The following is a 27,745-nucleotide window of genomic DNA, read 5'->3' on the forward strand; positions in this document are numbered from 1 at the left end:
TCATTGGAAAAACTAATGCCTGCTTACGAGATTCGATACATAGGCATAGTTGCTCGACAGCAGTCCCATTATTTAAGCTACGACGACATCAACTTAACTCATACATGCTCTATCCATGGGCTTAAGTTTGATGAGCATGTTGCCACCCACCATAGCATTAATTTTAACTACTCAAAAGTATTGGATAATTACGACCGCAGTTTGGGTACGTGCATTATGCAAAAAGATGTATTTCTTATGAAAATAGCAAATTCGCTATATAGTTTTCTGTAAAACATCAGCTACAAATCGTGCTGCTGTTGGCAATCCCTTTTCAATCACACGGAGTTCTGTATGTAGCCCCATACAAACACGGGAGTTTTTTGTATGGGGTGACATACACAACATTCCTTCAGAGTTAAACCGCTCCATCGTCTAGCCTCAGGCTAAACCTGTGATGATTTGTGAATAAAACTTGACTTCATGCTTGTTATTTCAATCTTCGTTATTGCAAGTAGAATTAACTTGAAATTACCTTTTTTTTCCTATCTATGCTGATAGCCTTGAGAGGCAATTTCAGCTTCACCCTAACGTGTGTAGGTGAGCTCACGGGGCTCAAACCGGAGTGTTGCTAACACTGACCCTAGCAAAAGCAGTGCTTCACAGAATCTACCACCGGATCGGAAACGCGACCCACTGAGAAGATCCGGCGAGAAACTCCGTGGGCTGTGTCTATGGGTGAAATTACCCGATGGCATGCAATAAAAAGAGAACCTCTGGCAGCCAAGTGTGAATTTATTCTGACAAAATTGAGTCGTATGCTTACTGTTCTAAGGCTTACCCTAAGCTCCCGAACATCTTAAGTTCGTTCTTACCTCAGATAGATTCATGGCCCGGTTTCTAACTACGCTGGTTACGGTGAACCAGTTTTCCAGTCGTTATGGTTTATCTTTACGTTACTCTACTGCGATTTTTGTGTAAGCTCTTATGTACCTATAGACCGTTTCACAACTTAACGGTATACCACAAATGTTGATACTCGAAACTTTTAAGCCCGATTACATATGTGCCAAATTTCTATTAAGGTAACACAACCCTACAGCAAACAATAGTGGCATTTGCATTTGAAATTCTCAGTTGATTTGCATTCACACTTATCCCGACAAACAACAATAACCTAATAATAAAAACTAAATTAAAAAATTTGCATAAAAATTCGAAGGTTGATGAAAGAATGTAATAATTAATATATACATATTACTTAAAGAAATGAAACTCGTTTTCTGTTTTTTATTATTATTATTATCTGATATTCGTGGCTTATATGCACAATAATTATAAGCGAGGAAATTGAGCTTTTTTGCGTTCCTCTAAATGTGTCCATCGACGTATTGTTGCATTGCATGTCACTTACACAGTAAAATTTGATAATATGAGCAGCAAAATATGCTGTGCTGACAAATAAACTGTTCTTATAATTTTGTTTAAAAATTTATCTCCGGATTTAACGAAAAGTCTTTAAAACAATTTGGTTATATTTTTATATTATTATTTAATATAATAACATAAATATTATAAATAAAAAGGTGCCCGCCACGTACGGCTGTCGAGGTTCAATTGGTTTGAAAATTGTCAGCCATATGCGGCTGACAAAGCATTATGTATTATCATACATCAGTATTAAGTATTAGTATTAAATATATCAGTGTTATATATCAGTATTAAATATCATTCGCATTGGAGAAATCCGAGCGAAGGTCATTCGCCCATACTAAGAGTTCTCATTAAATTCGTAGCTTATAAAAATGTGGCTTTATGTATGAAGCGAAAATGTCTATAAAACTGTAACCGCTCTTTTAAACATTAACTTTAAATATATACTAAAGTTTCATCCTAATTTGCCCTCCAGTTTTACATTTAATGTTTTACTGCTATGCTCGAACGGATGAATGTCATCATCATCATTCCTTCCTATTACCCTCTGCTGGGGTGTAGGGCTCGAATCAAATTTTTCCATTTACATCGGTCTTGGGCAGTCTGTTCTAGCTCCTCCCACGTTATGCCCAAGACCCCTAGCTCCTGCTCCACCGAGCGACGCCAAGTTGTTCTGGGGCGGCCTCTCTTCCTCTTGCCAGACACTTTCCAGGTCAGTGCTCTCTTTGATATGTGGGTATCGGGCTTTCTCAAAATGTGACCAATCCAATACTACTTCCGCGTAAGGATCTTCTTCTCCATTGGTGTCTGCTTAGCCTCCACATCTTTTTTTTTTTTTTTTCGTTATTGCCCTTGTAGGCAGACGAGCATACGGCCCACCTGATGGTGAGTGGTTACCGTCGCCCATGGACTTCAGCAATGCCAGGGGCAGAGCCAAGCCGCTGCCTACCGAACATCTCTTTGTTGCTGATCTTCTCAGGCCAAAAGATTTTCAAAATCTGACGCAGGCACTTATTCACAAACACTTGAAGTTTTCTTATCAAGTCCTTGCGAACAAACCAAGTTTCGCTCCCGTACAGCAGTACAGACTTTACATTTGATTTGAAGATCCTCACCTTTGTTCGTCTCGTTAAGGTTGAGGAACTCCACACTGGCCTAAGTTGACTAAACGCGGCTCTGGCTTTATTTATACGAGCCGCAATGTCTCCACTATCGTCCACAATGCTGCCCAGGTAACAGAAGATTCCCACCTGCTCAATGTGCCTCCCTTTGATCAACATAGGAGCCGAATCGGTGGTATTTATGCGCATTTCTTTTGTTTTTGAGAAATTAATATGCAGCCCTACCTTTTCAGCTTCATCCACTAGATCATTTACATGTTGATGAATGTACAAATCAATTATTAGAAATCATGGATAGATGAAGACAATTTTATAACCTTGAATATAAAAATCTTCAGTGTACAAACACACATACATTACAATTTTATTGGTACAATAGTATAACATGTTATTGTGCAAAGAGGACTGGGATATCTAACGGATAGGATAATTTAGCATAGGTTGTAGCATCTATAAGCTGCAGTTTTTAAAGTAAACACTAACTATGTGGGTCGTAGTAATTACTGGCCGAACCGTTCGCGCTCACATTAATGTCGATTGCAAGTCCAACCAAAAACATGAACAGAGAAGATTTCCGTGAATGTACTCTGGAACACCCACTTTTATCGGATGTCCACTCACGCTACTAAATCGGTATAAATGCATAATATGTTAGCATTTATGTACTTTCAATATTCGAAAACTTAAGTATGCAGTCAAATTGTAATATTGTTCCTATAATTTTATTCAAACCGTTGGAAACAATTCTACTTGTATGCCATTTGTATGCCATTAATTCCAATTACATTGCTTCAAATATCGTACAAGTACCTATTTTGATCTTAAATAGAAACCACACTATCTGTTTCTGAGGCAAAATTGATGTTTGCTTGCAATAGTAGGCAACGCATGTATGGCGTCGTGTATTTGATTCATTTTATAACTTAATTAATCATCGTGACTGTCATTTAAAATCGTAAATGTGTTTTTAACTATTTAAATTAAATGTTTTTTTTTACTTATTTAAGAAAATAAAGATATTTTTCTAATCCCACATTCTTGTTAAAAACCTGCGTATTTTAAAATAAACTTGAAAACACATTTTAAATAATTATAAGGAAAAAAAATCCTCCAACACAATAAACAACCTACATTAAGTAGAAAACGCTAAAGTTATAAACACTGATTCAGTGTTTCATATGGATCAATGATCATTTATTTAACGGGAACCGTGTTCGGTGTTCAGTAAATGATTCATCTCATTATAATTGCAAACAGAACGCTCTTTCCCTATTTACGTCACAAATTCCTCACGTGCTTGACCTGTTCCTGAACAAGAAACCGCTTGGCGGTTTTAACAATGAATAATAAACAAATTCTTTCATTTTAAATGCTTTAAAATAATTTTCGTAATGCTGCGAATTGTGTTGATTTCAGTAAAACATAAAACTATGGACATTATTATTGTAAATTATTCTGCAATGCGAGAAGTTTTTCTGTCATGAGCCCGTTTTATATTTCGCACAAATATTCTCTAAAAAGATGTTCTCACTTGTCGTATCTAAATAAACTCTTAATTCGATGACGTAAGGGGTTACAACATTAACTATCTCTAATTAGATTTCTGAGAGATCCGACATTTAGCTGCAAATCTACTTACACAAGTATCTTTCTGATATATCACAAAGGGCTGTTTTTCAGCGAGAGAAAATGTTGCTTTGCTTAGACTATAAAGTTCTTCTGTAATAATCTTAAAGGAAAACAATAATAGTTAAATGATTTTTCAGAGCCCTTCAATAAATCACTAGGTAAATATTATTTATTATTTCTATTATTATTACTATATTATGTATATAATAAACTACTAGGTAGGTAGATTTCTGTAGATAAAATGGTTGATGGAACAGATCGCTCTTAGCGATAAGACCGCCTTTTGTATAATTATATACCAGTTGACTGTATTTTAATGTTAATGGTTTTTTGGTGTGCAATGTAGTTTATTCTTTTCTTTCTTTATTAAGTACTGTTTAATTTTAAAGGTTTCTTTTTACAAAAATATCTGTTCACACGCCGAACTCGACAAACCCTGAGAAAAACAAAAATATTGACAATATTTTTGTATGACTAGATAAGTAAATTACATACCGAATGTTTGAAGAAAATTGAATAGCTATGAACATTTTAGGAACATGTAATGCAAAGTATTTTCAAAGAACAAACAATTTAACATTCATAATTTACATTTCAGTAGGTAACTATGTAATTACAAAGTTTGCGGCACGGTTTCAAAGGTTTCCAAATACTTTGTATACAAAATTCAATGACTGAGCTACGTTTACAAAAACGTTTATGATAAAACGTGACAATTATCACGACTGAAGGCTGAAAATTCACGCGAAACTGGCATTGGCGGAGAATATTCTTTAGCTGAATCGATTGGTGTGTACTGATAATTACGTACTTAAACATATTTTATATCTCCGCGTCGTGAAAATCAAAGAATGTATGGATATGTAGTAAAAACTACATAAATTTTGTTTGAAAAAAAAAACATTAAAATAGCAAGTATACAATAAAAAAAAACAGTTTAAAAAAACCAAAGAAGTTTTCTAATGCACTTCTTTCGCACTCGGTTCTCAAATAATGAGAATTGGCAAAATCTTTATAATATATTTTTACTGTAAAATATTTTATTTCTTTAAGGTGTCACTTGCAATGCACATGCAAATCTTAGAGAAAATCTTAGCTGTTCGAATCGACTAGAAAGTAAATGGAGGAAACCGGAATCGTTGAGTCGAAGAGCTAATCATATATTCTCATTCCTCACCAATAACCCCAAGCTCGCCTCATAAACGAAATACAGTGGCACAGCGGAGGTGCGGGTATACGTATATAAAAAATAGTATAGCACGTGGACCAGAGATATATTTATGTCGTAGTTAATGACCCACATTTTACATTAAAAGTTTTCTCGTACATGTCCCTTACCAAACTCATCGGTCAAATAACACGTGGTATGATCGAAACGATTTAATGATTCATATGTGCGTATTATTATGCACACCTAGAGAAATGATAAATATCACAAACACGAATGATATGCAGGTGTATAATGTCTAACGCAGGTGTAATGTTGGTTTAGCGACCCGCCCTCGTTTGCGAGCCCAAGGTCGGTTCTCGGTACATCTAAAGCTTGTTGGTTTTACTTGAAATATTCAGTTACGCTGCTAGGAGTGTGTGTGTAACATGCGTTATAAATAGAGATTAGGCTCGAATTGTTCCGTTCGTTCAACGTTCTCATATGTTCTATACAGATGAATATAATTTCTTACCGCAAGTTAATATAGCAATAATTTTACATATGCATTTCGTTGTATTGTGTTTTATGCTTATCTTCATTAGTTCAATCGTGACCTTCTTCTTTTTAACTCGCACTATTCGGAGCGGTGACGTAGTTTTAGGGTTTCATGTCGCTTGTCCCCCAGTATCTCTCAATCAGCCCTTATTCATCGTCAATAAGCTCAAACATGGACTAAGGGAAACTTGATCTGGTCAGTCCAACATATTGGAGCAAGTCCGTTGGTTCTTCTTCTGGTTCCATATGACTAACGATGGTCAATGACCTGAATAAAACTGATATTAACATAATTATGAAGTCGATATAAAGTTTAAAAAAAAAACTGGCTTGTGAATAGGTGTTAGTCGCGAGGGGAACCGGGTGATAAACAATAAACAGGTACATACATTTAATGGTCGAAAATTCAGGCAAACCGGAACGGAAAGATTCCACCACCGCTTTCTTACCACCAGGTTCCAGAATAAAATCTTTGAGATAATTTAAAATGTTCTTTAGCCTTCCTTAGCTGATGAAGAATACAGAAATTTATTGCGTCTTGAATTACAACGACCATTTTAATTACAAGACGACAATAATACAACAAATAGATTGATTAGAGATTCTACTAGTTTGGCTCATTAAATGTTATTGGACAACACATTTCGACCAGAGCATCTTTCATGAATGAATCTCAACTATTCGCATAAACACTGTAGATACACACTGTTACAAATAACAGTAACTACCAAAACGGTCTAATTATCTGCTCACTAACATGTCCAGTCGCCACCATATACGAAAGTAACGCGATTCATGAAACAGCAGCCTTATGGAGCCCTAACGGTCGAAGTAGTCTGAATACCTCGAGGCGGTATTCAGAATGTTTCACTCCTGGCTAAGCTTTTGCTCGCCCACCTGTCCTGGTGAAGCTAGAAAGGCCTCCGGGCCACCAGTAATCTTTCAAAAAAAAAAAAGAATGTTTCAACGCCTTAAGATCTGGTTGTGGCGGAGCATGCGTTCGGCATTAAAGTTCTACGCACATATCCGACACTCGACATAACCATGGCATGAGAGATCGTTTGTTCCAACATCTAGACTGAACACAACCATCCTACTATTTCAGTTACTCACCGGACTGCAATGTCTCATGAAAGGTGTAATTGAAGGTGTCAATAGTCGTTTCGCAGAAGCAGGCTATGGATAAAAAGAGTGAACATTTTATGTTCTCGGAGAGTAAAGTCTCCTTTGTCATGCTTGTCTTTTAAAAGAAGTTACGATAAACATTTCCACCACACCCCGACCAAAAATATAAACACTTCAAACGGGAAGCAAATACGGACTTTAACTTTGACTAGACTGATCAGGCTTTTATTTACAAAATAATAAATCAGGTCCAGTGGAGGCCCGTAGTCTATTCGTTCTTACTAACAAAAATAGTGTGTTCGAGTGCCTTTTTAGCCTGTATTCTCAATCTCATCTAATCTAAAAGTACCTAATTAGTTTGAAAATTTTAGTGGTAGGGTTATGTGACAACACAGTGTCAGAAAATAGAACATAAAATATGAATTTAAAAAATTAAAACCACGATTAAATAGCAAACCGAACTAAGAATGAATTACATATTTTTTTATCTTATTAATTCTGTCAATACTGTAAAGTGCGGACGGTTAGCATGGTATGGACATGTGATGCGTAGACAAAAGATGCATGTGACTAAGAGATGTATGGAAATGGTAGGTAGAGGGTGAAGAGGTTGACCGAAGAAGACTTACTTATTTTACTGGTGGACCTCTTGTGAGATCGGGACGGATAGGTACCACCGCCTTGCCTATTTCTGCCCTGAAGCAGTAATGCGTTTCGGTTTGAAGGGTGGGGCAGCCGTTGTAACTATACTGAGACCTTACAACTTATATCTCAAGGTGGGTCGCGTATTTACGTTGTAGATGTCTATGGGCTCCAGTAACCACTTAACATCAGGTGGGCTGTGAGCTCGTCCGCCAATCTAAGCAACAACAAAAAAATGTTGTAGTTAATGTCTACTTAAATCAGATGTGTACATAATTTAAGATAATACCAACTATAATAGTTTTACTCTTCCACAGTATTTTTCACGTAAGCAGCCTCTGTGTTATATGCGGCATGAGCGGAATAATGTATTATAATGAATTAATGTAATATGTATTTTGCCAAAATAGTTTTTATCGCGGTCAATTTCCTATATTTTTTGGGCCCCCCACTCATTGTCTAGAGTAGAATCTGATTTTCTGAAGAATTTATGCAAATTTAAAAAAATTAAAGTACTTTGGGATAAATCAAAGTTGAGTTGGCTGGAAATTACGAACTACGTTCATAAAAAGTAAAATACATAACCAACAAAACCTGCACCTTTCTTCACGACAAAAAAAAAAAAGTTGCGAGTGCTCTTTAAAAAATGTATTATTTATCTATATATATAAAAATGAATTGCTGTTCGTTAGTCTCACTAAAACTCGAGAACGGCTGGACCGATTTGACTAATTTTGGTCTTGAATTATTTGTGGAAGTCCAGAGAAGGTTTAAAAGGTAGAGACAAATATGAAAATGCTCGGAATTAAATAAAAAATAACAATTTTGTTTTTCCTTTGATGTGTCCCCCGTCGGACGGATTCCTTTTGTTTGCTTTAAATTTATTTTATACAAAAGTTTAGGTCTGTTATTTATCGATTGAGGCACTACGAAATCTGCCGGAATTTATGATTCACACAGCTATTAAAGTTATATATAAATAATAACACATATACTTTTTCATAAGGAGGAAGTCTCAAATTTTTATGTTTCATTCCAGTGGGAGCACTTACGAAGGACAATGGCAGAGTGGAAAACGGCACGGATTGGGTGTCGAAAACCGCGACCGGTGGATTTATCGCGGTGAATGGACACAAGGTTCCAAAGGCCGATACGGCGTACGACAGAGCACAATTAGCAACGCCAAGTATGAAGGCACATGGGCTAACGGATTTCAAGACGGCTACGGCTCTGAAACATACGCCGATGGTGGTAAGTATCTCTTGTTACATAAATATCACAAAGATACATTACAGAGTTTCTAAAAATCCCAACATAACCTGAAAACACCCTAGGATACCGTGTCTCCAAATACAATCGAAGATTATAGAATATTTTGCATCGTTTCGTTCACTTAGAAGGAAAACCATAAACATCCCACTATCTTAAATTGATAATTATTTAAATGGATAATTTTCTCTCTCACTTTACGACCTAGATTTTACTAGCGCAACGCGGACTTTCAGAAATTCAAACAAAAATATTTTTTTGACAAATAAGTTTTTTTTCAGATCGCTGCGAAATCCTTTTCTCTAATAATAATAATCTAATGTTAGAAACGAAGTATATTTTATTTTTTCATTGGTACAATTTTATATGATGCCTAAAATTTTCGATAATGGACAAAGTAATAAAACACCACAACATCAACATCGTGCCAAAAGGCAATCAGAATCAATTGAGATATCTTTACCTTGAAACTTGTTATACTGAAATTCAGTTCTGATTCAAGAAAATATACCTTAACAGCACTAATGACGTCACGAAATCTTGACGCACTATGTTAATTGGTCTAAGGTTGACTCATTCTCAGTGTTTGTCATTGGAAGAATTACAATTATTAACAGAATGATTTACTCTGACGCAAAAACAAATCCGAACACAGTGATTCATGTCAATAATCTAACAACTTTCGACTCGTACACTATCGGCTATAGTTCGTTGGGCCTTGAATTTACGTGCTTTGCCTTATCGTACTCTTTAGAAAATAATACCTAAATAGCCCATGCATAACGTATGCATTAGTGTACCATTTAAATGTTTCAATCAGCAAAGTTCAATGTGTGTGAATTGATACAAATAGATGTTTAATTAAACCATTGGCACATTTTTCAATGATATAAGTCATTAATCTGTACTAATATATAAATCTACAATGGTTTTACGGATGTTCCGTTATAACTACTGAACCATGTATCCGATTGACTTGAAACTTGGTATCCATGTAGAAAATACATGTACTTAATGGATAGGTTAATATTTATATGAGTGTTGGACTCCCTACACCAGTTGCGAGGGCGTTAATGATGAGAGTGTTTGTGGGGGTGAGAAATAATAATGTTAATTTTAAATGCCCAGCGAAGCGGACAGGTACAGCTAGTTGTATATAAAGCTGTGGCTCCCCAACTACAGTAGAACATTTTAGAAGATAATTACAGTATGTACGTGATTAGTTGTAATTTATTGTATGGATGGTGTGAGTAAGCTGGCCCTGTGAACGGACGAACGATGCTGCCGACAACGTCGGCGCGGCCCGTACGGCCCTCGCTGTTTAAATTTAGCACCGGCACGCCTGCCATACGACCCGACATACAATCACATCGAACACTCATTTTAATACCAGATAGAACAGTTAAAACAATAAAAAAAATACATCACAACTCCGACAGTGAAAAATCAGAATGAGATCGAACTATGAAACTATTTTTGTATAGTTATAATTTTATTCGAGGATGATAATAAATTTCCATAAAAAATTGGAATTTTTCTACCAATTCAAAGGAGCCACTAATAAAGAGAAGATATAATGTAACGAATCCGGAGATGTCAGTGATTATCATTGAATTTTAAATATTAATTAATTTAAACGAATAGAGGGCCTTAAATCTAGAAATTTGAAAAGTGATTTAATTTCAAATAAAATTATTGAGCACATGCAGATTACGCAAATCTTGAAAAAATTTATATGAATTGATCTGAAGTGAACAGACGATCTTACGGTCCGGTCCATCTATCCATCACTCTAGTATTGTGAACTTGCCAAACGTTTTAATTTATTTGATGTAAATAATATTCTGAAGATAAAATCACGAGGTAGGAATTAGGGAATGGGAAGTAAAATAGGTGAGGATACTACTGCTATGGAACGAGATACGGAAGTAGTAGCAGTAGTTAAAATGATCATTAAGACACAGCGGGCTAAAATTAAATGAGTTAAATTCGCATGTTTTTTTTTCATTATTTGTCTGTGCCTAATGCATTTGTTTACCTTCGTTGTACCTAATCGTCATTTACTACTATCTTCTACTATAAATGGCGGCGAGTACTTTATAAATAGCATAGATATTACTGACAGTCGCAGCGAAGCATGAGAGATATTCACTAAATTTATTTATAATACATCTGCAAATTGAAAATGGGAACTAAAAGTTACTGTTAACTGAAAATACGTTACTTATTTAGCATCCATAGATACAAAATGATTACACTATATTGAACCAGTGGCCCGCCTCGGCTTCAGAGTGAAATTTTCATACTTCTTTCTGCAAAGTTGCGAACTTCTCCTTTCAAACCCTGATTCAACCTCTTAGGGGTAAAGTTCTGAAAATGGCGATAGACGTATACATTTATTTGAAACTAGAAGCGAGTATAGTTTTATATGATAATTTATGCTTCTGACTCTAAAATGGCAAACTTTCACACAGTCGTTCATCCCTTATTTACTACTTATGGGCGATTTTCTCCAAAAATCCTTCCTTAATGAATACTTACACAATAAGAGGCAATAACTGTCAAAATTTTATACTTGTAGCCACAGTATGTTAGCAGCTCTGCATTGATGTATCGGTTAGTTAAAAAAGTTATTATATTTTAAAGATATAGATGAACAAATGTACTCTGTAAATTCAAAATCGTTTCATACAATTTGGATGTAATTGAATAAGTATTTCTAGCGATAGGAATCAAAAAAAAGTAGAAATCTGGCAAAAAAATAAATCACGCTACCGACATTTACAAAATAAGCTTGTATTTATTATTTGAAAGTTGCGAAGAACCATAATTGTTGCTAATTCTCTTATCATGGCCTCTTCAAACTATATAGTTTATCGTCGGTTCGTTACTAAGTCGGGTCGGATATCAAATGTATATGCAAAGCCTCCATCGCCTAAAAAATCTGTTGTTGGAGCCTTCGAGTCTACTCTCAGTGCTTGTAGGTTTTCCAGTCACCGGTTACTGTTTTCGTCAAACTCGACGAGTTCGAGTCTCGAAGAGTTGGACGTGGAACTTGGCCAATTGACACAACCCATGGAGTTTCTCGCTGGAGCTTCTTAGTGGATTGCGATTCCTATCCGTTGGTAGATTTAGCGAAGCACTGCTCTTCTTAGGGCTAGTGTTAGCAAATTCTCTCAGGCTTAGCCCGTGAACTCACATAAACGTCCGAACAGCAATAAATAAAATAAAACTAGAAAAATCACCCGCTCGGTGGAAAATCTTTACTTCGTCATAATAATATTCTATACTAGATAGTTATTTATATACAGAGTATTATATTATACACACTTAAGGAAATCGTTACCGAAAACAAATTAAATTAAATTATCCGTACTCCCTAGTTTCTTGAAAACGATTTCATTGTATTTAAAACTCAATGCTGGCGGTAATGGAATAGCAAGAACACGGAAAGCAGGTTTACGAATAATGTACCTACGTTTTGAACAAAAATGAATTCTTAGTCAATTATATTACTACTACTACCAGCCCGAAAATTTCCGCTGCTGGACTTAGTTCTTTCCTAAGGTTCGCTATAATGACTTTCCTTTTGACACAAATAAACTATTATTGCATTGGCTCCAGGAATAAATAGTCTCTTTATGATCTATTTAAGTCAATAGTTGGTCAAAGTCGTAAAAATTGTGACTTAAATTCTGAGTTTCCCAATTACCTATCGGGTACGGTTTTTTTGAGGATACCTCCGAGATCATGTATGATATTATATTAGACTGAAGTCTCAATTGTACGAATCGCGGTATCATTACAAAATTTAATTATAGTTGCGTTCAGGATCTATGTAAGTTTATGCTTACCATAAAACATGAATGAAAATTGTTCTTTTTTTCGCTGCGAGTACCTATTTTTTGCCGATAGCTACGTTAGTTTTTATTGTATCGGGTATCAGCTGTAAATATACAGAGGCAATTTGTAGAGCAAGCAAATGAATTTCTTTAAATTCTGTGAATGAGGACAATAATCTAATATTCACAGTATTTCTTCACATATCTTAAATAAATCTATGTAAGATTCTTAATAAAACTGCATACTAAGTTCTTTGAACTTATTGTGGCGGTAGCCATCACAGAATACAAAATATTTGACAGATGCCTGAATCTCGCTTACGACATTTCACAAGACAAGACAAGATAAGCTTACATACACAATGTGTCCGTGCACCAGTGTCGGAGACTTAATGGGGGTGAAATATGGGGATTTTATCGACAAATAAGTATCCCAATTATCTCTTGGCATACTAGAATGGCAGTAATTTTGTTTTTTTTTTTTACTTCGCAGCTCAGACGCCTACACTGGTTTAATCATTGCTCTCGATGTAGACGTCTTAGGAAGACGAAAGAGGTGTCATTTATACAGTTATACAAGTTCCAAACAACAATATTCGGACCGTCGGTCTACCGAGAAATATCACCGGCTCGATGGAAGGTCTTCCCTTTGTCGTAATCCCCAAATTTATAAATACCGAATTATCAAATTTTTAATGGTCCAGATTACTTTACCAGACAGACGAACCTACATTGGTGACCCTTATCGTGTCCATTGCATATTACGTATGCGCATTATTTTGCAACAGAATAGTATTCATTTAATCAAAACAAATATCTTTTTTACAGGCACATATCAAGGACAATGGATGCGAGGGTGTCGTCATGGATACGGCGTCCGTACATCAGCACCTTTCGGACTGGCGTCGCATTACCGGGCCGCGTCGCGCCATCACCGCGGCTCGATGTCTTCGCTCACGGAAGTGGGCAGCGCCTCGGATCCTTCGGAAAGGCGAACCAACCGTATGGACGACGCCCGAGGTGGTTTCGTGTTGGCGCGCCGCTCCGACCGGCCCTCGGGCAGACGCGGTTCACTTTTCGAGAACACGAAAAAGGGATTGTTTACTGTAAGTTGAAACAGATATTTTTTTTAAATACATTTTAAGGTAAAGTTACGACAACAAGACAGTAAAACTTTACGAAAAATCCACCTTAGATTTATTTGTACATAAATTGGTTTTTAAAAAACAAAATTGCTCAAAAACATAATATTTCGGTATGCAGCGGCCTGGCTCTGCCCCTGGCATTGCTGAGATCCATGGGCGACGGTAACCACTCACCATCGGGTGGGCCGTATGCTCGACTGCCTATAAGGGCAATAAAAAAAATTGACTAAAATTGGAATCGATTAAGATCAGGATCGGGTTGACAAAACCAAAATACAAAATATCGATAAACGAAAGCCTCCTGATGGTGATGACGCGTGATTTCAGAGGCTCGGCAAGCCGCGCAGTGCGGGCGACTTGGACAAGCACGGCGGTGGCTCGGTTCGCTCCGGCTCGGGGGACTCGACCACCTCCTGGGTGTCCTCCGTAGAGAGCACGCACTCCGCTATGACCCATGCCTCTCAGCACACTAATTCGAACACGAGTTTTATGGTTGAGGTGGGCTTTGATTTCCTATTATTAAAAAAAAAATTATATTAAAAAAAAAAAAAAATGGCATGCCCGCTGAGTTTCTTGCCAATTCTTCTCAGGACGGAGGCTAGTTTTTGTGAATTGGCGGTAGTTCTTTTGACGTTCAACAAGTATGTTGTACTTTCATTTATGTTGAATTAAAAAAAAAAATTTTACTATAATTTTTTGATATTACTTTGAAAAAAAATGTGTTCGAATAAATTAATTACAATGAGCTTGGGTAAGTAGTTTCTAAAGCAAACAGAAAATGTCCGCGTCTATCGCAAAAGAAGCTGGATGGCATTAGCAGAGCGGAGTGCACAAATCAAACCAATCAATTCTGCAAATTCATAAATAACTACAGCACTCTCTTCACTCTATCCACCTTCGCTTGCGACTCTTTTAATACTCTGAAAAACCTCATACAGAGAAATTTATTACGCACAAAAGCTTAGCGACATTTTCACGCATCATTTATTTAAATGTAATATTGAAATTGGAGCATTAAAGAGCTTGAATTTGTTGATATGGAATTTGATTCATTTTAACTTTGTCGATTGTAGTATCAACATGATCTGTGAAAGCATTTATTTGAGAAATAAAAAAAATCCTATGAATATCGGTTCGTAGATCATGCTGTTTAATTATTACCGAAGAACACGGATGTCGTTATCCAATGTGACGATCTGGCTACTGACGATTTGAGATTTCAAATAATGTTCTTGTTTTTACTTTTTATACGTTGCATTGTACATATAATAAGCAAATTCGCAACCCACCTGATCTTAACCCATTATCGTTGCCCGTACACATCTAGTAACATGTAGAGGCTTCGGATTCGTGATCATGGAAGCCACCCATCCTGACATGAGGTCAATTTTTTTGTTATTTTCTGCAACGGCTGTCACTTTTCATCACTTTCTCTTTTTCATCATTTCCTTGCATAACTGAAGCTAGAAATAGATAAAAATATATTTCCTTACATAATATATATATACATATATATATATATACATATATACATATATACATAACATAAATTCACCATTTGCACGTATAAACTAACATACCCTTGAACACGCCAGAACGCAGACACCCTTGGACAGGCGTAATTTTAATTTAGTATTTTTGAGTTTGTTACTTTGTTTTTGTGTTTTGGTTTTGTTACTTGAAACAAACAAAAAACAGTTATGACAGTATCACTAATACTTGGTTTTAAAATGCACAATCTTCGATATTCTGGCACAAAGATTGGGTTCTAAGTGAATGATATCACGATATTATATATTATAATGGTATCACGTAATCAAAATAAAATGCAGTTTCTATTCGTGAGATGTGATTATGCCGCTGTTCGAATCCCGCAGGCAGTTAACATTTTTTTTATGAAAAACGTAATTACATAACACATGTTCACGAATAATTTCCACGATGAAGGAATACCATTATGTAAAAATAATCAAACCCGCAAAAAATAAAAATTTGCATGATCACTGGTGATAGAGCATATTGTGAGCCCACAAGGGTAGAAGTAACACCGCCCTACATATTTCTGCTACCGTAATCCGCATCGACTTTCAAGGATGAGGCAACCGTTGTACTACAAAACTGAGACTTAGAAATCATGTCTCAAAGTTGGTGGCGGCATTTACGTTACGTTAATGTCTATGACCTCCAGTGACCATTTTAGACCAGGTGGCCTGTGAATTCGTCAATTCATCTAAATAATAAAAGTGCCAATCTTTTCTTCTATTCTATTGCCATCTAAAGTGCATAATTGCCAGGTTCAATTATGATAAAAAGTGAGTTAAAATTGAATCGCAATATTCCATAGCATTCCTGTCTAAAATGAAATAAATCAAGAATAATATAATAATTTAATGACGTTGACTAAGCTCTCATGGGACCTTCGTAAATCTATTTTATGGTTTTTTTATTTCAACAAAACTTGATATTTTTTTCGAAATATATTGTATCAATATTTCAAGGAATATCAACAGTACTAACGTGGTGTGGCCTCGTATTTTTTTCTATTCAACTGGACATCTACTCGTAATGAAAGGTGGTAAATGTATTCCTAGTTAACACAAAAACCATAATTAGATTATCATTCCGTCACATTTAAATTATTTTTTAAATGATTATAAATAATTAACATTTAGTTCACTGTCCTTGTCCTGTTTTATAATGTTAATTAAATCTCCTTTTGATGTCCTCAAAGCATGTGATTTTTCTTAGTTTACATGACGAAATGCGTGTTGTTTTAGTTCTAAGATTCTTAGATTTATTTGCCTCCTCGTTTTTGTCGTAGCTAATATTTGCAGTTTAATTTATTTATTTTATTTAATAGAGCAATATAGCATAATTCTAGACCCGCTGTCATAGACACAAATCTACTTGATCATACATAGAATAATAATTTTTATTTATTTTTTTATTTTTGTTCAGGATGAACATTTGGATGCCAATATCATAGAAACATATATGGGTGAATGGAAAAATGATAAACGTACTGGTTACGGCATCAGTGAACGTAGCGACGGTCTACGATACGAGGGTGAATGGTTCGAGAACAGAAAATACGGATACGGCGTCACAACTTTCCGCGATAACACGAAGGAAGAAGGCAAATATAAGAACAACGTTCTCATCACGAGCCAAAAACGCAAACACATGTTCCTGATGCGCTCTGCCAAGTTCAGAGAACGTGTCGACTCAGCAGTTAACGCTGCTCAACGAGCCTCAAAGATAGCGTTGCAAAAAGGGGACATTGCAATTTCCAGGTACCTAAAGCTTACTTTTAAAAAACCGTATTAATTGCCGTTCAAATCTCATCTATATATTAATACGTGAAGCTATAACTTTGTATTCCTTTTTACGAAAATTGCGCAGACGGAGGAGTACGAAATTTCCTACACTTATAGAGAATACAGAGGAGTGCAGAATGAATGCAGGTCGAAAGGCCAGCAGCTATTTTTTAATTATGCTTAAAAAATACATTAAATCAATGAAAAAAAGCATTAAACACACTACTTTGTATTTGACTCACACGCGCATGCATACTATTTGTTTATTGTCAAACTTTTCTTTTTGCTTATAGACAGTGATCAAATTGAGAATTAAAATTAAATATTTATTATTATTTATATTTGTCTAAAGTGTAGTCTTGGCGAAATCTGTGATTATAGAAGTTTATAGGTATGTCTTTGACAATAGAATGATAATAGTGTACAAACTTATAATTTCAATTAATTACAGTCGAATTTCGACTACCGGGGGACCACTAGTTCCCTATTTACGTATTTATTCTGAAAAAATATTACTTCGGATTTGAATCCTATCGGTTGTTTTACTCGATACGAGTACATAAAATATCGTACCCAATATGTAATTTTTATATTCAGTGAACGGTACACGTTACATTTCAAGTATTAAACTGTTTTCACAGAACCGCTACAGCACGTGGTAAAGCCGAACAAGCGGATGCAGCCGCAGACCAAGCAAAAGAAGACTGTGATATAGCGCAAATGACTGCGAAGCAATTCGCACCAGATTTCAAACATCCTGGTTTCGACCGAATAGGATTAAGAGAAAAATACAGACAAAAGGCTTACGACGCACAAGTTGCACCACCCGTACCGCAAGAATCTGAAAAGATCTTGGACGGAAAGAGCATTCCAAATCATATCCCTCCGACGCACTCACAGCTTCCACAAACAAACGCCGTACCGAACGCAATGCCCAGAAGACTTTCTACGCAATATCCTAAAACTACTGGTAATCAACCAGTTGACCCACGACTTGCAAACAGTTCAAATTACAATTCAGATAACAGAAATCTTGGACCACCACACGACCCATACCATTCCTCTCAACAAGATTCATGGCCTACAAATTCACAGTCATATATTCCGGACACACACAAACAGTATGTACCAAATGAACAAATGAATACTTATGGTACCGGTTCTCCAGGTGTACCACCAAACCCATCTGCTCCATATCGTCAGAACAGGCAAGATTCAATATCTCAACAACAAAGTTATGATCAGAGCGGTCAACCATTTACGAATCAAGGTCGGAGATTGTCGTCAGCAGTTAGAGCCACGGCAAACCAACGACCACAACAGGATTGGAACGCTCAACCCCAACCTCAACAAGCAACAAGGCGCCAGAGCGTTCTCGGTCAACCTACGTATGATACGCAAGCTAATACCTACGTTGACGGGCGCACCGAATTTCGCTCGGGAACGGTACACTCTGAAGGTGCCTTGCTGGATAACAAGCAACCTGGACCAACAGAACCGCAAAACTATCGGCAAAACTATGACCAAGATAATAATATGTATAGACAGACAACGCAACCAGATCAAGCATATAGACAAGGAACGGTCGACAATCAAGCCTATCGTCAAACACATCCCTCTGAACAGGACGCTATCAATGGAGCACGAGATAATCGACAACCAGGAACACGTCCTTCAATCGATTACTTTGATCACTATAAAAGACCTCCAAGCCGAGACTCTAGTGTGGATCGATACGGCAGACGATCTCGACAGCCTTCGGTTGATGCTACCGCACCGAATCCAAGTTCACGTAGTGGTTCAATTGCCCCACAAACGATATCACGACCTCCGTCAAGGGCAGCTACACCAGCAGGCAACGGTCATTTAGCGTCCGGTCGTGGTTCGATTTCAAGAGCTAGTTCTAGAGAGCATCACGCATTTGAAGATTCGCTCTTACGAAAGCGAACACTCGGCCAGGAAATATCTCCTTCTCCGTACCAACCAAAAAGGACGGAAAGCTTATACGTAGCACCAAATCCTACTCCACCACCACCCATTCAACGAGCAGCAGGAGGAGGAGGAGGTCGCAAAGTGAGTAATTTTAGTATTTAATATTTATTTGTATACCATTTAAAAACGATGATCAATAATTATTATTATTAGTTCTAACAAGCGCACAAGAATAGATAATATTCAACTAATAAAGCAATCATTCGTTGTAATTCACTGGTCATTGTTTTATAAAATAATGAACCGACTAACCTTCGGTCCTAATGACAAGAGCCATAGATAATGCAACATGAACGAACGAAAATATGTAGAATAACAAGGCCAAGGAATTCACGAAATGTCACGTGCATGACGAATACTTTATTTTTATCGCACTATTCGCTCGCAATACGCGCTTATGAACCGATTGGAATAGACAGGGGCAGCACTAATTACACTAACCGATCAGGTATCAATCATCAGGTTGGTTTTTGAAGTATTAATGTTTAGGAACAAACTGGGATGTTTTCTCGTGAGCGTCATAAAATGTAACTAAGTGATTCACCGGAAGTTGAGCAACAGCCATTTTTGAGTATAACACTAGAGTACTTTGATTGTCAAACTGCATTTACTGGTGGTAGGGTGTAGTTATAGCTGCCGCGAAGTACACATGCGTTCCAGCCTGAAGGGCAAGAAGTCGTACAAAAAGATAAAAAAACAATTGAGTCTTCGACTGCATGTGTAAAAGCGGGTTTTTTTATTGCTTAAATGGGCGGACGACCTTATGGCTCACCTGATATTCAGTGGTTATCAGAACCATGAACGTCTAGAATATAAATGCCGTCACCCACCTTGAGACCTCTCAGTTTTTATACTACAACGGCTGCTCCCCTTCAAACCAAAACGCATTACTGCTTTATGGCAGAAATAGGCAGGATGATGGTACCAATCCCTGCGGACTGATAAGACGTCTTACCACGCCAGTAATTACGCAAATTATAATTTTGTGGATTTGATTTTTATTACACGATGCTATTCCTTCAACGTGCAAGTCATTTGTGATCATATGTTAAGCGCGTATTTCATTACAAAAATTAGTACCTGTCTACGGGATTCGAACACCAGCACAGTTGCATCGCTTGATACGTTGCACCGCGCGTCTTATCATTCAGGCTACGATAACCTCACACGTACGACGGGTTGCGGTATTAACATTGTGGGCTCCGGGAACTAGTTTACATCAGTGGGTCGTAGGCTCGTTCACCTATTTAAGCAATAAAAAAAATGTACTTAGATGGTAAGCGCAAGTAAATACACCACAATAAGTATTCACGTTGTTACATAATTAATTAAAAAAATGGTACCTACTCAAACTTTCAATGGTAAATTTAAAATATTTTTTTTTTCGATAATTATTTTTATACGCATAATTATTAAAGTCTAGGATTTTCGTCAGCTTTCGCGGCCATATACACAATCAAAACCACTTTAACAGTTTATTCTAGCGTTTTTTTTTTAATTATTTCCGACGTTTCGTTAACTTTCGCCCCTTTTTTGTCAACATTTAAATATTGTGCACGCTAAATAAAATAATAAAATGATGGCAATTAGCACATAGATGGTGGATAGCACAGATCTTACCGATCATACCGCACTCGTGGCACAGAGGTATCATACGTATCTCACAGTCGAAAGGCCAGCTGAACCGTATGTATGTATAACATAGTAGGCATAGTATGCAGTAACATATTACTGCCGTAACGAAGTTCTCGTTGGCTCTTCTGGTGTTAAGCGGCTACACCAAATCAATAGCCAGCAAAACTGAGCTGAGAACTTGAGCCCTGGTCACGAAGTACGTCCAAATTCTTGGTTGGCAGTCATTTAAAGATTTATTAACGTCGTAAACATCAAGGCCAATCATTGCATTTAAAATGTGTGCGCATCCATTGGCTTATGACGAGGATAAAAAAAAATTAATAACATCTCCGATCCACTCCACTCGTTTCGAATCGAAAACCTTTTTTTTTATTTGAGGCCGGCTCAAAATCAAAACGACATAATTCATTTATGCATTGAAAAAAAAAACATTCAAGAATATTTTTTTCCACCGACACATAGTCTTGAATGACGAAATATAATGTGGATAATATTATGTTGTAGTTTGTAGGCGTGCACTGTCGCGGGAGCGGGAGAGTAGCATAGCAGCCGGCCAGCGCTGAGCCCGGTCTATTTCTAAATCGAGACAGTCACTCGCAGCGCCTTTCCGCGTACCATCTCCCCGCTATATATAAACCAAAAAAGAATACATTACAAAGTACAAAAAAACTAACAACAATTTTTTTTAATAAATATTCAACTAATTAAGTACGCGGTACATAAGATGTCTAAACACTAAATGTAAGCTCCTGAACGAATTCGCAATGTGATCAAAAGACATCGAACAAAGTTTGTGAAAATTATAAGTTTGAAATATTAGAAAAGATGTGGTATCAAGAGGTAGAAGACGAAGATGAGGACCTTATGTGTTCGCCGGCGATCCTCGCCCGACGTGCCTCCGAAAGCTGGATAAATGTACCTCCAGTTGAGGTAACTTACTACTACTACCTTTTAATCATTTCGGATTCAGAACGTGTCTAAATGTGCATGAAAAATAAAAATAATTTAAGTAACATTATTAAAATGTCTATTGAACCCATTTTATATAACCCTAATATTGGTTCAAAGTGCATCAAAAAAGTGTCCGCTTTGGAGTAAGATTTTAAATACATACATATATTGATTTACTCGGTAATGCAGTGGTTAGTGCGCGTCACTACTGATCATAGGGTATTGGGTTCGATTAACTTCGAACAAACAATCTTATAAGAAACATGTTTTTTTGATCTCTAAATATATATAGGCATATATATCTAAATATATATAAATGTATATGTGTATGTATGTATATCAGTCTCGGGTTCCCATTTTACACGAATTGCTTCTTTGCGGCCATAATTTAATTCATTTTAAAGAAAACCCTAAATCATATCACATTCATATAATATACATACATACATATATGAGCTTACGTAAAATTTTAAAAGAAGGTATTTAAATTTAGTTGTTTTATGGATTATAGGAATAAGTTACGTTAGAATCGTTTGAAAAAAAAACGAATAAACAATAATTAATGATGACAGTCCATCAATTTATAATTAAGGAATATATATTTTTGCATGTAGTACAAGTGTTTCGATTATTATTTTCAGATAGTTCTAAAAAAAATCACGAAAGCTTCTACTTGGGGTTTTAAAACGACATTTTTAAATGTTTCTAAAATAAAAAACATATTTATGTGTTGTCAATTCTCTAACTTTCCAAGTTTTCGGGTGAAAACGTGGCTAGAAAAATATATAAGCAATGTGGGAATGCGGCAGCGCCCTAAATAAAAACACAACTTTTACTATTAGATTACTTATAGATACGATAAATGAATAATAAAATCAAACAAAACAAGATTTTTTTAAACAATGTTTGTAATCATATAAAAGGTAACCAAAGTTGAACAATAAAATTTCATACTTAAAATAGTTAAACTTAATCGCTAAGTTTCGTAGGTAGTATTTTCATAAAAATAGGTTAATGACCTCGTCGAAATTTACAGCATGTAAAAATCATGACGTAAATCATAACATTAGAATATTTCCTTGGGTTCAACTTCCCACGGCGTTTTCCCGCGATATGGACACCTACTTTCCGGAACAGTAAAATTATTTCATAATAAAAGGGCAAAATATTAGATTCTTATACGCCATAATTTTTTTATACTATAAGCGTTAAGACGAAGCTTAAACATTAACCGGAAATGATCGTAACCCCATCAACACGTTTTTATTGCTCTGTAATTTTCAGTTTCTATGTCGACTTATAATAACGAAAACAGAAATGTGTAGTTAAAGTTTCCTGTTTATTCAAGGACTTGTTCATTTAGATTTTAAACTGTTTCACGCATGTGTGAAACAAAAACAAAACTATATAGCATTAGCTACAATGAACGACCATTAACGAATACATAAGAACTTAGTTTACTTATAAGAAATTATAATAAAACTAATGTATGTTCTGATATGATAAATTATACAATTGTTTTTCAATTATTATACATATTAATAATCTGTAACAAATTAAAAATTCACTTCCATTATATTCTTTGTCGTCATCATCATATACTGAGTAGGTATATGTTTGCAAAGACCCACAATAAGGTTGAAACTTATATACATGTGTGTAATAAATATGTATACTTATATAAAGGTTAAAACATCATACTTAGTTGTGTTCGTTTTTACTAGTTAACTTAATCCAACGTAACTATCGTTCATAATAATTATATGAAATACGTCTATTTGCTAGAATATGTAAGTCGGGCTCCGCCTTTCGTATGTTGATGGTACTAATACAAAAACCAATCCAGAAGCTATCAACAACTATATAAAATCTGCTGGTTCCATGCTCGAACATATAACACATACATACATAAATCATGAAGAAGAAATCACCTACACAAATAAGTTACGGAATTAAAAATCAATTGTGGTTGGGATCAGGAGCATATATTTTGAGGCTAATTCATCCAGCACTGAAGAAAATAAGATACAGGTGGGCTGTGAGCTCGTCCACCCATCGAAGCAATAAAAAAGAATAAAAAAAATATATATATTGACAGATGCTGAGCACGCCGCAGACGCTTCAACGCAAGAAGTCTCTCCCCGATGTAGCGAGTATGCCGCGGGCGGCGGAGACCGGTATGTCCCGCGAAGAGGTATCGGCGCTAGGATCCGCGCGACGCGAGGAAGTGCGCCGCATGCACGAGGAATCGGAAAAACTGAGGGCCAATCCTCTACTCTACTTGGTCAGTCCGCAAGTCAAGGTATGAAATAAAAAGGGAAAGTTTTAGAGAAAAAGTATTTTATTTGGTATATTATTGGTATATTATTTTGTTGGTATATTTTACTGGTGGTAGGACCTCTTGTGAGTCCGCACGGGTAGGTACCACCGCCCTACCTATTTCAGCCGTGAAGCAGTAATGCGTTTCGATTTGAAGGGTGGGGCTGCCGTTGTAAATATACTTGAGACCTTAGAACTTATACCTCAAGGTGGGTGGCGCATTTACGTTGTAGATGTCTACGGGCACCAGTAACCACTTAACACCAGGTGGGCTGTGAGCTTGTCCACCCATTTAAGCAATAAAAAATATGGCACAATTATTTTTTTTATATTATTTGCATAATTGGGTGAACGAAGCCTACGGCTTTTTTAGCATTAAGATACTACCGGAACCCATTAGCAACTAAACTTATATGCAGACTTCGAAACGTGATGATGTAGATGTAGAAGATTTAGCTTCGATTGTTTTATTGCTGCTGTTCCAGTATTCAAAGCGAAATCCATGACAGCTTCACGAACAGAACAGAAATAGGTAGGATGTTGGCACCGCATTTGTGATCTTGCAATACGCCCAACCATCAGTAAATTAATTAGAGCAGTAAAAATAGTAAGATAATTTGCAAAATATAATACTCCTTCATTCTCATTACAGTCACAAAAATACATCTATGAAGGCAGTTAAATATCGTTTGACTACAGGATCTTTTGTCCCGTGCCTCACAGCCATAGTTCACAAAAGCTCTGACTCCATAGTTAAGTGTAGTGACTTGCTACAGGCCCCATCGTTGCCCTGCTAATACCGAAGGCGATCTTAGCCTTATGAGATATATACTCAATACATGAGTTCCAAGTCAACGTTAAATCTGCAGCATTTATAATTATTGTTTTTTGGAAGACCCAACTCATGACCTACCAAAAGTTAGATATTTGACGTTAAGATATTTGACCTGGAGACAGCCATAACTCACTGAAAAGACTGAGCAGCGTTAGCTTTCCCAATATATGTTTGGGGTAAACGGAACTGGGGCAATCTTACTCTGAAAGCTTGCATTTGATCCTACACATTCTCCGGAAAAGTTCCTACGATTTGACCGCGTACACTGTAATCAAAATAGTTGCTGTCTTGTTTACAGTACAATAAATCACCACCCACTCTGACATTGAACTTTGTAAAATTCTATCTGCATCAAAGTAAATATTTACAAAACATAAAATTTAAGCAGTGCACCTTTTTACCAATTTACAACACTGTAAATTCATACTTCACCAAAAATTACGAATATTTTTCTTTCTCTATTTTCGTTTCGTAATCCAGAGCAACGAAAATACAGTACATAACCAGAATATCTCTGTTAGTAACTAATTTACATTTACGTAAACTCTTTGTTCGCCAACGATAACGAAAAATTGAATACCGCTACTTTTGTTCTTCGAATTATATCAGAGCAGAAAAAATACAACACTTAAAAACGCTTCTACTTTTTTTTAACTGATTGAACCTGGTCGATAATTAATTTTAAATAAATTTGTTTCCCGAAAAATTCTCAATTATGTAATTGTAATTTATTTTCATACATATTTCTATATTTTAGGACTGGTTCTCCCGACAGCAACTGGTTATCCTTGTACTGTTTATCAATATCTCTCTGGGCATCATGTTCTTCAAGCTGCTCACGTAGCGTCGGCGGGTGGCGCCCTAGGGCGCCTGGTCAATTTCTTCACAAATCACTTCTGCCCTTCAGGGTAAAAAACCGTAAATTAATTATTGTAAATAATTGTTATTGTAAAACAATTTTTCCAATCCGTTACTGTTACACAACATGTAATATCTTAATATAATTATGTAATGTGAACAAAATTATTAAAAGAATCCTTTTTTTCATCTAGGACTTATTTTGTTTACCAGTGACTTTTGTTTACCGTTGTGTAAGTGTGTTTTGAATTGAATAAAAGTAGTGTTACACTCCTATCCTGCAAGGTATCGGCAATATGCAGATTTATGAGAGAGTGCATGGAACAATAATGTGCCCCAGGACGAAACTACGGATTTGTGAGAGTTACGTGGACCTACAAATTGTAGGTTAAAATTATCGTTAATTTCATTGTGTACATTTGAATTACTGAAACCCTGTAGAAAGTATTTTAACATTTTTATCCTGAACTGCTATTTGTTAATTTTTTATTTAAGAGAAATCAAATTAATTATGTTGCTCTATTTATCGTTGCCTTCGACAAAACCCTTTACGTTAGGTACTTATATCAATTTTGTTTTCATTTTGTTGTTTAGTTCAATTTCATGTTATCCAATTTGTAAAACGTTAAAGTGTCTTTGGAAAATACAATTTAAGTTGAGAAAGCAAAGACAAAATCAGATACAAGTAAGCAACAAGGATTCTAAAATTGTTTTAGAGTCTTGTTCCAAGTGGTGTTTCATACGTTGTTAACTGTAGCATATTTGAAAATTAAGTTTTATATTACGGTAAGTGATGGAAGTGAGCACAAACTCATGATATTTAATGAATGATACGCATAACATATTCAATGATTCTTGTAAATTCAACAAACAAAATATTCAATTATTTCATTTTGTAAAGTAGTAAATTAAATTTACGTAACTACAAGTAAAACTCTATATAATATTATATTGCTTGCAAGATGCAAATTAAGCATGTGCATTATTTTCCTATTCTAGAAAATATATAGTACCAAGTTTTTATACAAAGTTTCTATTATTTTTTACCTCAGAAGTCAATTTTCGCGAAATTAATATATGTACATATATATAAAAATATGTTGTTATTTAATATTGAATTATATATATATTATCTATTTAATCGAATTTGGCATGGCAAGCGTGCGAATGAGACTGTTGATACGTAATTTTGTTATACGTATATTCTGAAACAGAAGTTACCAAAACGTAATTGTTGAAAGTTTAACATTTGAATATTAATGTTTACCAAAACAAACGTCACAGTTTCATTACCATGTAAAAATGTAAGTTTTATGTGTAAGGATTTCATTACTTGTATCAATTTTATCTACGTTTCACAAATAAAATATTTTAACAAAATCAATTGAGTTTTTTTTTTTTTTTTCGAGCTCACAGAAGACGTTTGAGAACACATGTTTACGACGAAACTTAGAAGGAAAGTTTGCGTTTTTTCTTCCTATCTATTAGCTGGTAGCCTAAGGGACTTTGCTAGTACCAGCCCTAACAAGAGCAGTGCTTCGCATTATCTACCACCGGATCTAAATCGCGACCCACGGAGAAGATCCGGCGAGAAACTCAGTGAGCTGTGTTGAGTGAGTTGTTGATGAGTTAGTTCGCTCGTAAGCTCGTGTAATTACTGCTGAAAAGGCGTATTGGGAACTCTGGTAAGCTCTATATAAAGTTTGATTGTGACCATATTGGAGTGATTTCTAGTGTTGCAAGATATACATCTATTTACTCCATAGTATGTCAGATACTTTTGATAGCAACTTGATAAACAAATAATTAAAACTCAAACGAATTGTTTGGTATTAATTTCTAAAACTTTAATTCTGACGTTCCCAAACTTAAACTCGTAATCTTGTTATTACGTGAACCCGATATTGTAGGACATACAAAATTTAAATCCTCTAATCGAGCATTTCT

The 27,745-nt window shown here is 35.8% G+C and overlaps 2 protein-coding genes and 1 long non-coding RNA gene across 3 annotated transcripts in view; 2 read left to right on the forward strand and 1 right to left on the reverse strand.

Moving 5' to 3' along the window:
• Window positions 1–27,745, forward strand: part of LOC101743468 (uncharacterized) — a 39,279-nt gene that overhangs the window by 5,254 nt on the left and 6,280 nt on the right. Inside the window, exons 2-6 of the mRNA XM_062668261.1 lie at window positions 8,675–8,886; window positions 13,575–13,852; window positions 14,219–14,389; window positions 16,850–17,184; window positions 17,850–18,890. Of these exons, the coding sequence (XP_062524245.1) occupies window positions 8,675–8,886; window positions 13,575–13,852; window positions 14,219–14,389; window positions 16,850–17,184; window positions 17,850–18,890 (2,037 nt within the window). The remainder of the gene's footprint in view (window positions 1–8,674; window positions 8,887–13,574; window positions 13,853–14,218; window positions 14,390–16,849; window positions 17,185–17,849; window positions 18,891–27,745) is intronic.
• LOC134198789 (uncharacterized) lies at window positions 14,219–15,345 on the reverse strand. The gene is made up of 2 exons (XR_009972983.1): window positions 15,181–15,345; window positions 14,219–14,404 (listed from the first exon to the last, which is right to left on the reverse strand). It is a non-coding gene; the product is annotated as an uncharacterized LOC134198789 (long non-coding RNA).
• Window positions 19,791–27,178, forward strand: LOC101743189 (uncharacterized). Its single transcript, XM_004930940.5, has 3 exons — window positions 19,791–21,765; window positions 23,885–24,088; window positions 25,698–27,178. Exons 1-3 carry the CDS (start codon window positions 21,661–21,663, stop codon window positions 25,782–25,784), a joined length of 396 nt encoding a protein of 131 aa, XP_004930997.1. The 5' UTR covers window positions 19,791–21,660; the 3' UTR covers window positions 25,785–27,178.

This window comes from Bombyx mori, chromosome 4, assembly GCF_030269925.1.
Source record: "Bombyx mori chromosome 4, ASM3026992v2".
NCBI lineage: Eukaryota > Metazoa > Arthropoda > Insecta > Lepidoptera > Bombycidae > Bombyx > Bombyx mori.

Excerpts from the sequence above, each read along its gene's own strand:
- LOC101743189 (XM_004930940.5), top strand. The coding sequence starts at position 21,661 with ATGTGGTATCAAGAGGTAGAAGACGAAGATGAGGACCTTATGTGTTCG. Across the intron at positions 21,766-23,884 it reads TAAATGTACCTCCAGTTGAG|ATGCTGAGCACGCCGCAGAC; the intron begins GTAACTTACTAC and ends ATATATTGACAG. Across the intron at positions 24,089-25,697 it reads TGGTCAGTCCGCAAGTCAAG|GACTGGTTCTCCCGACAGCA; the intron begins GTATGAAATAAA and ends TCTATATTTTAG.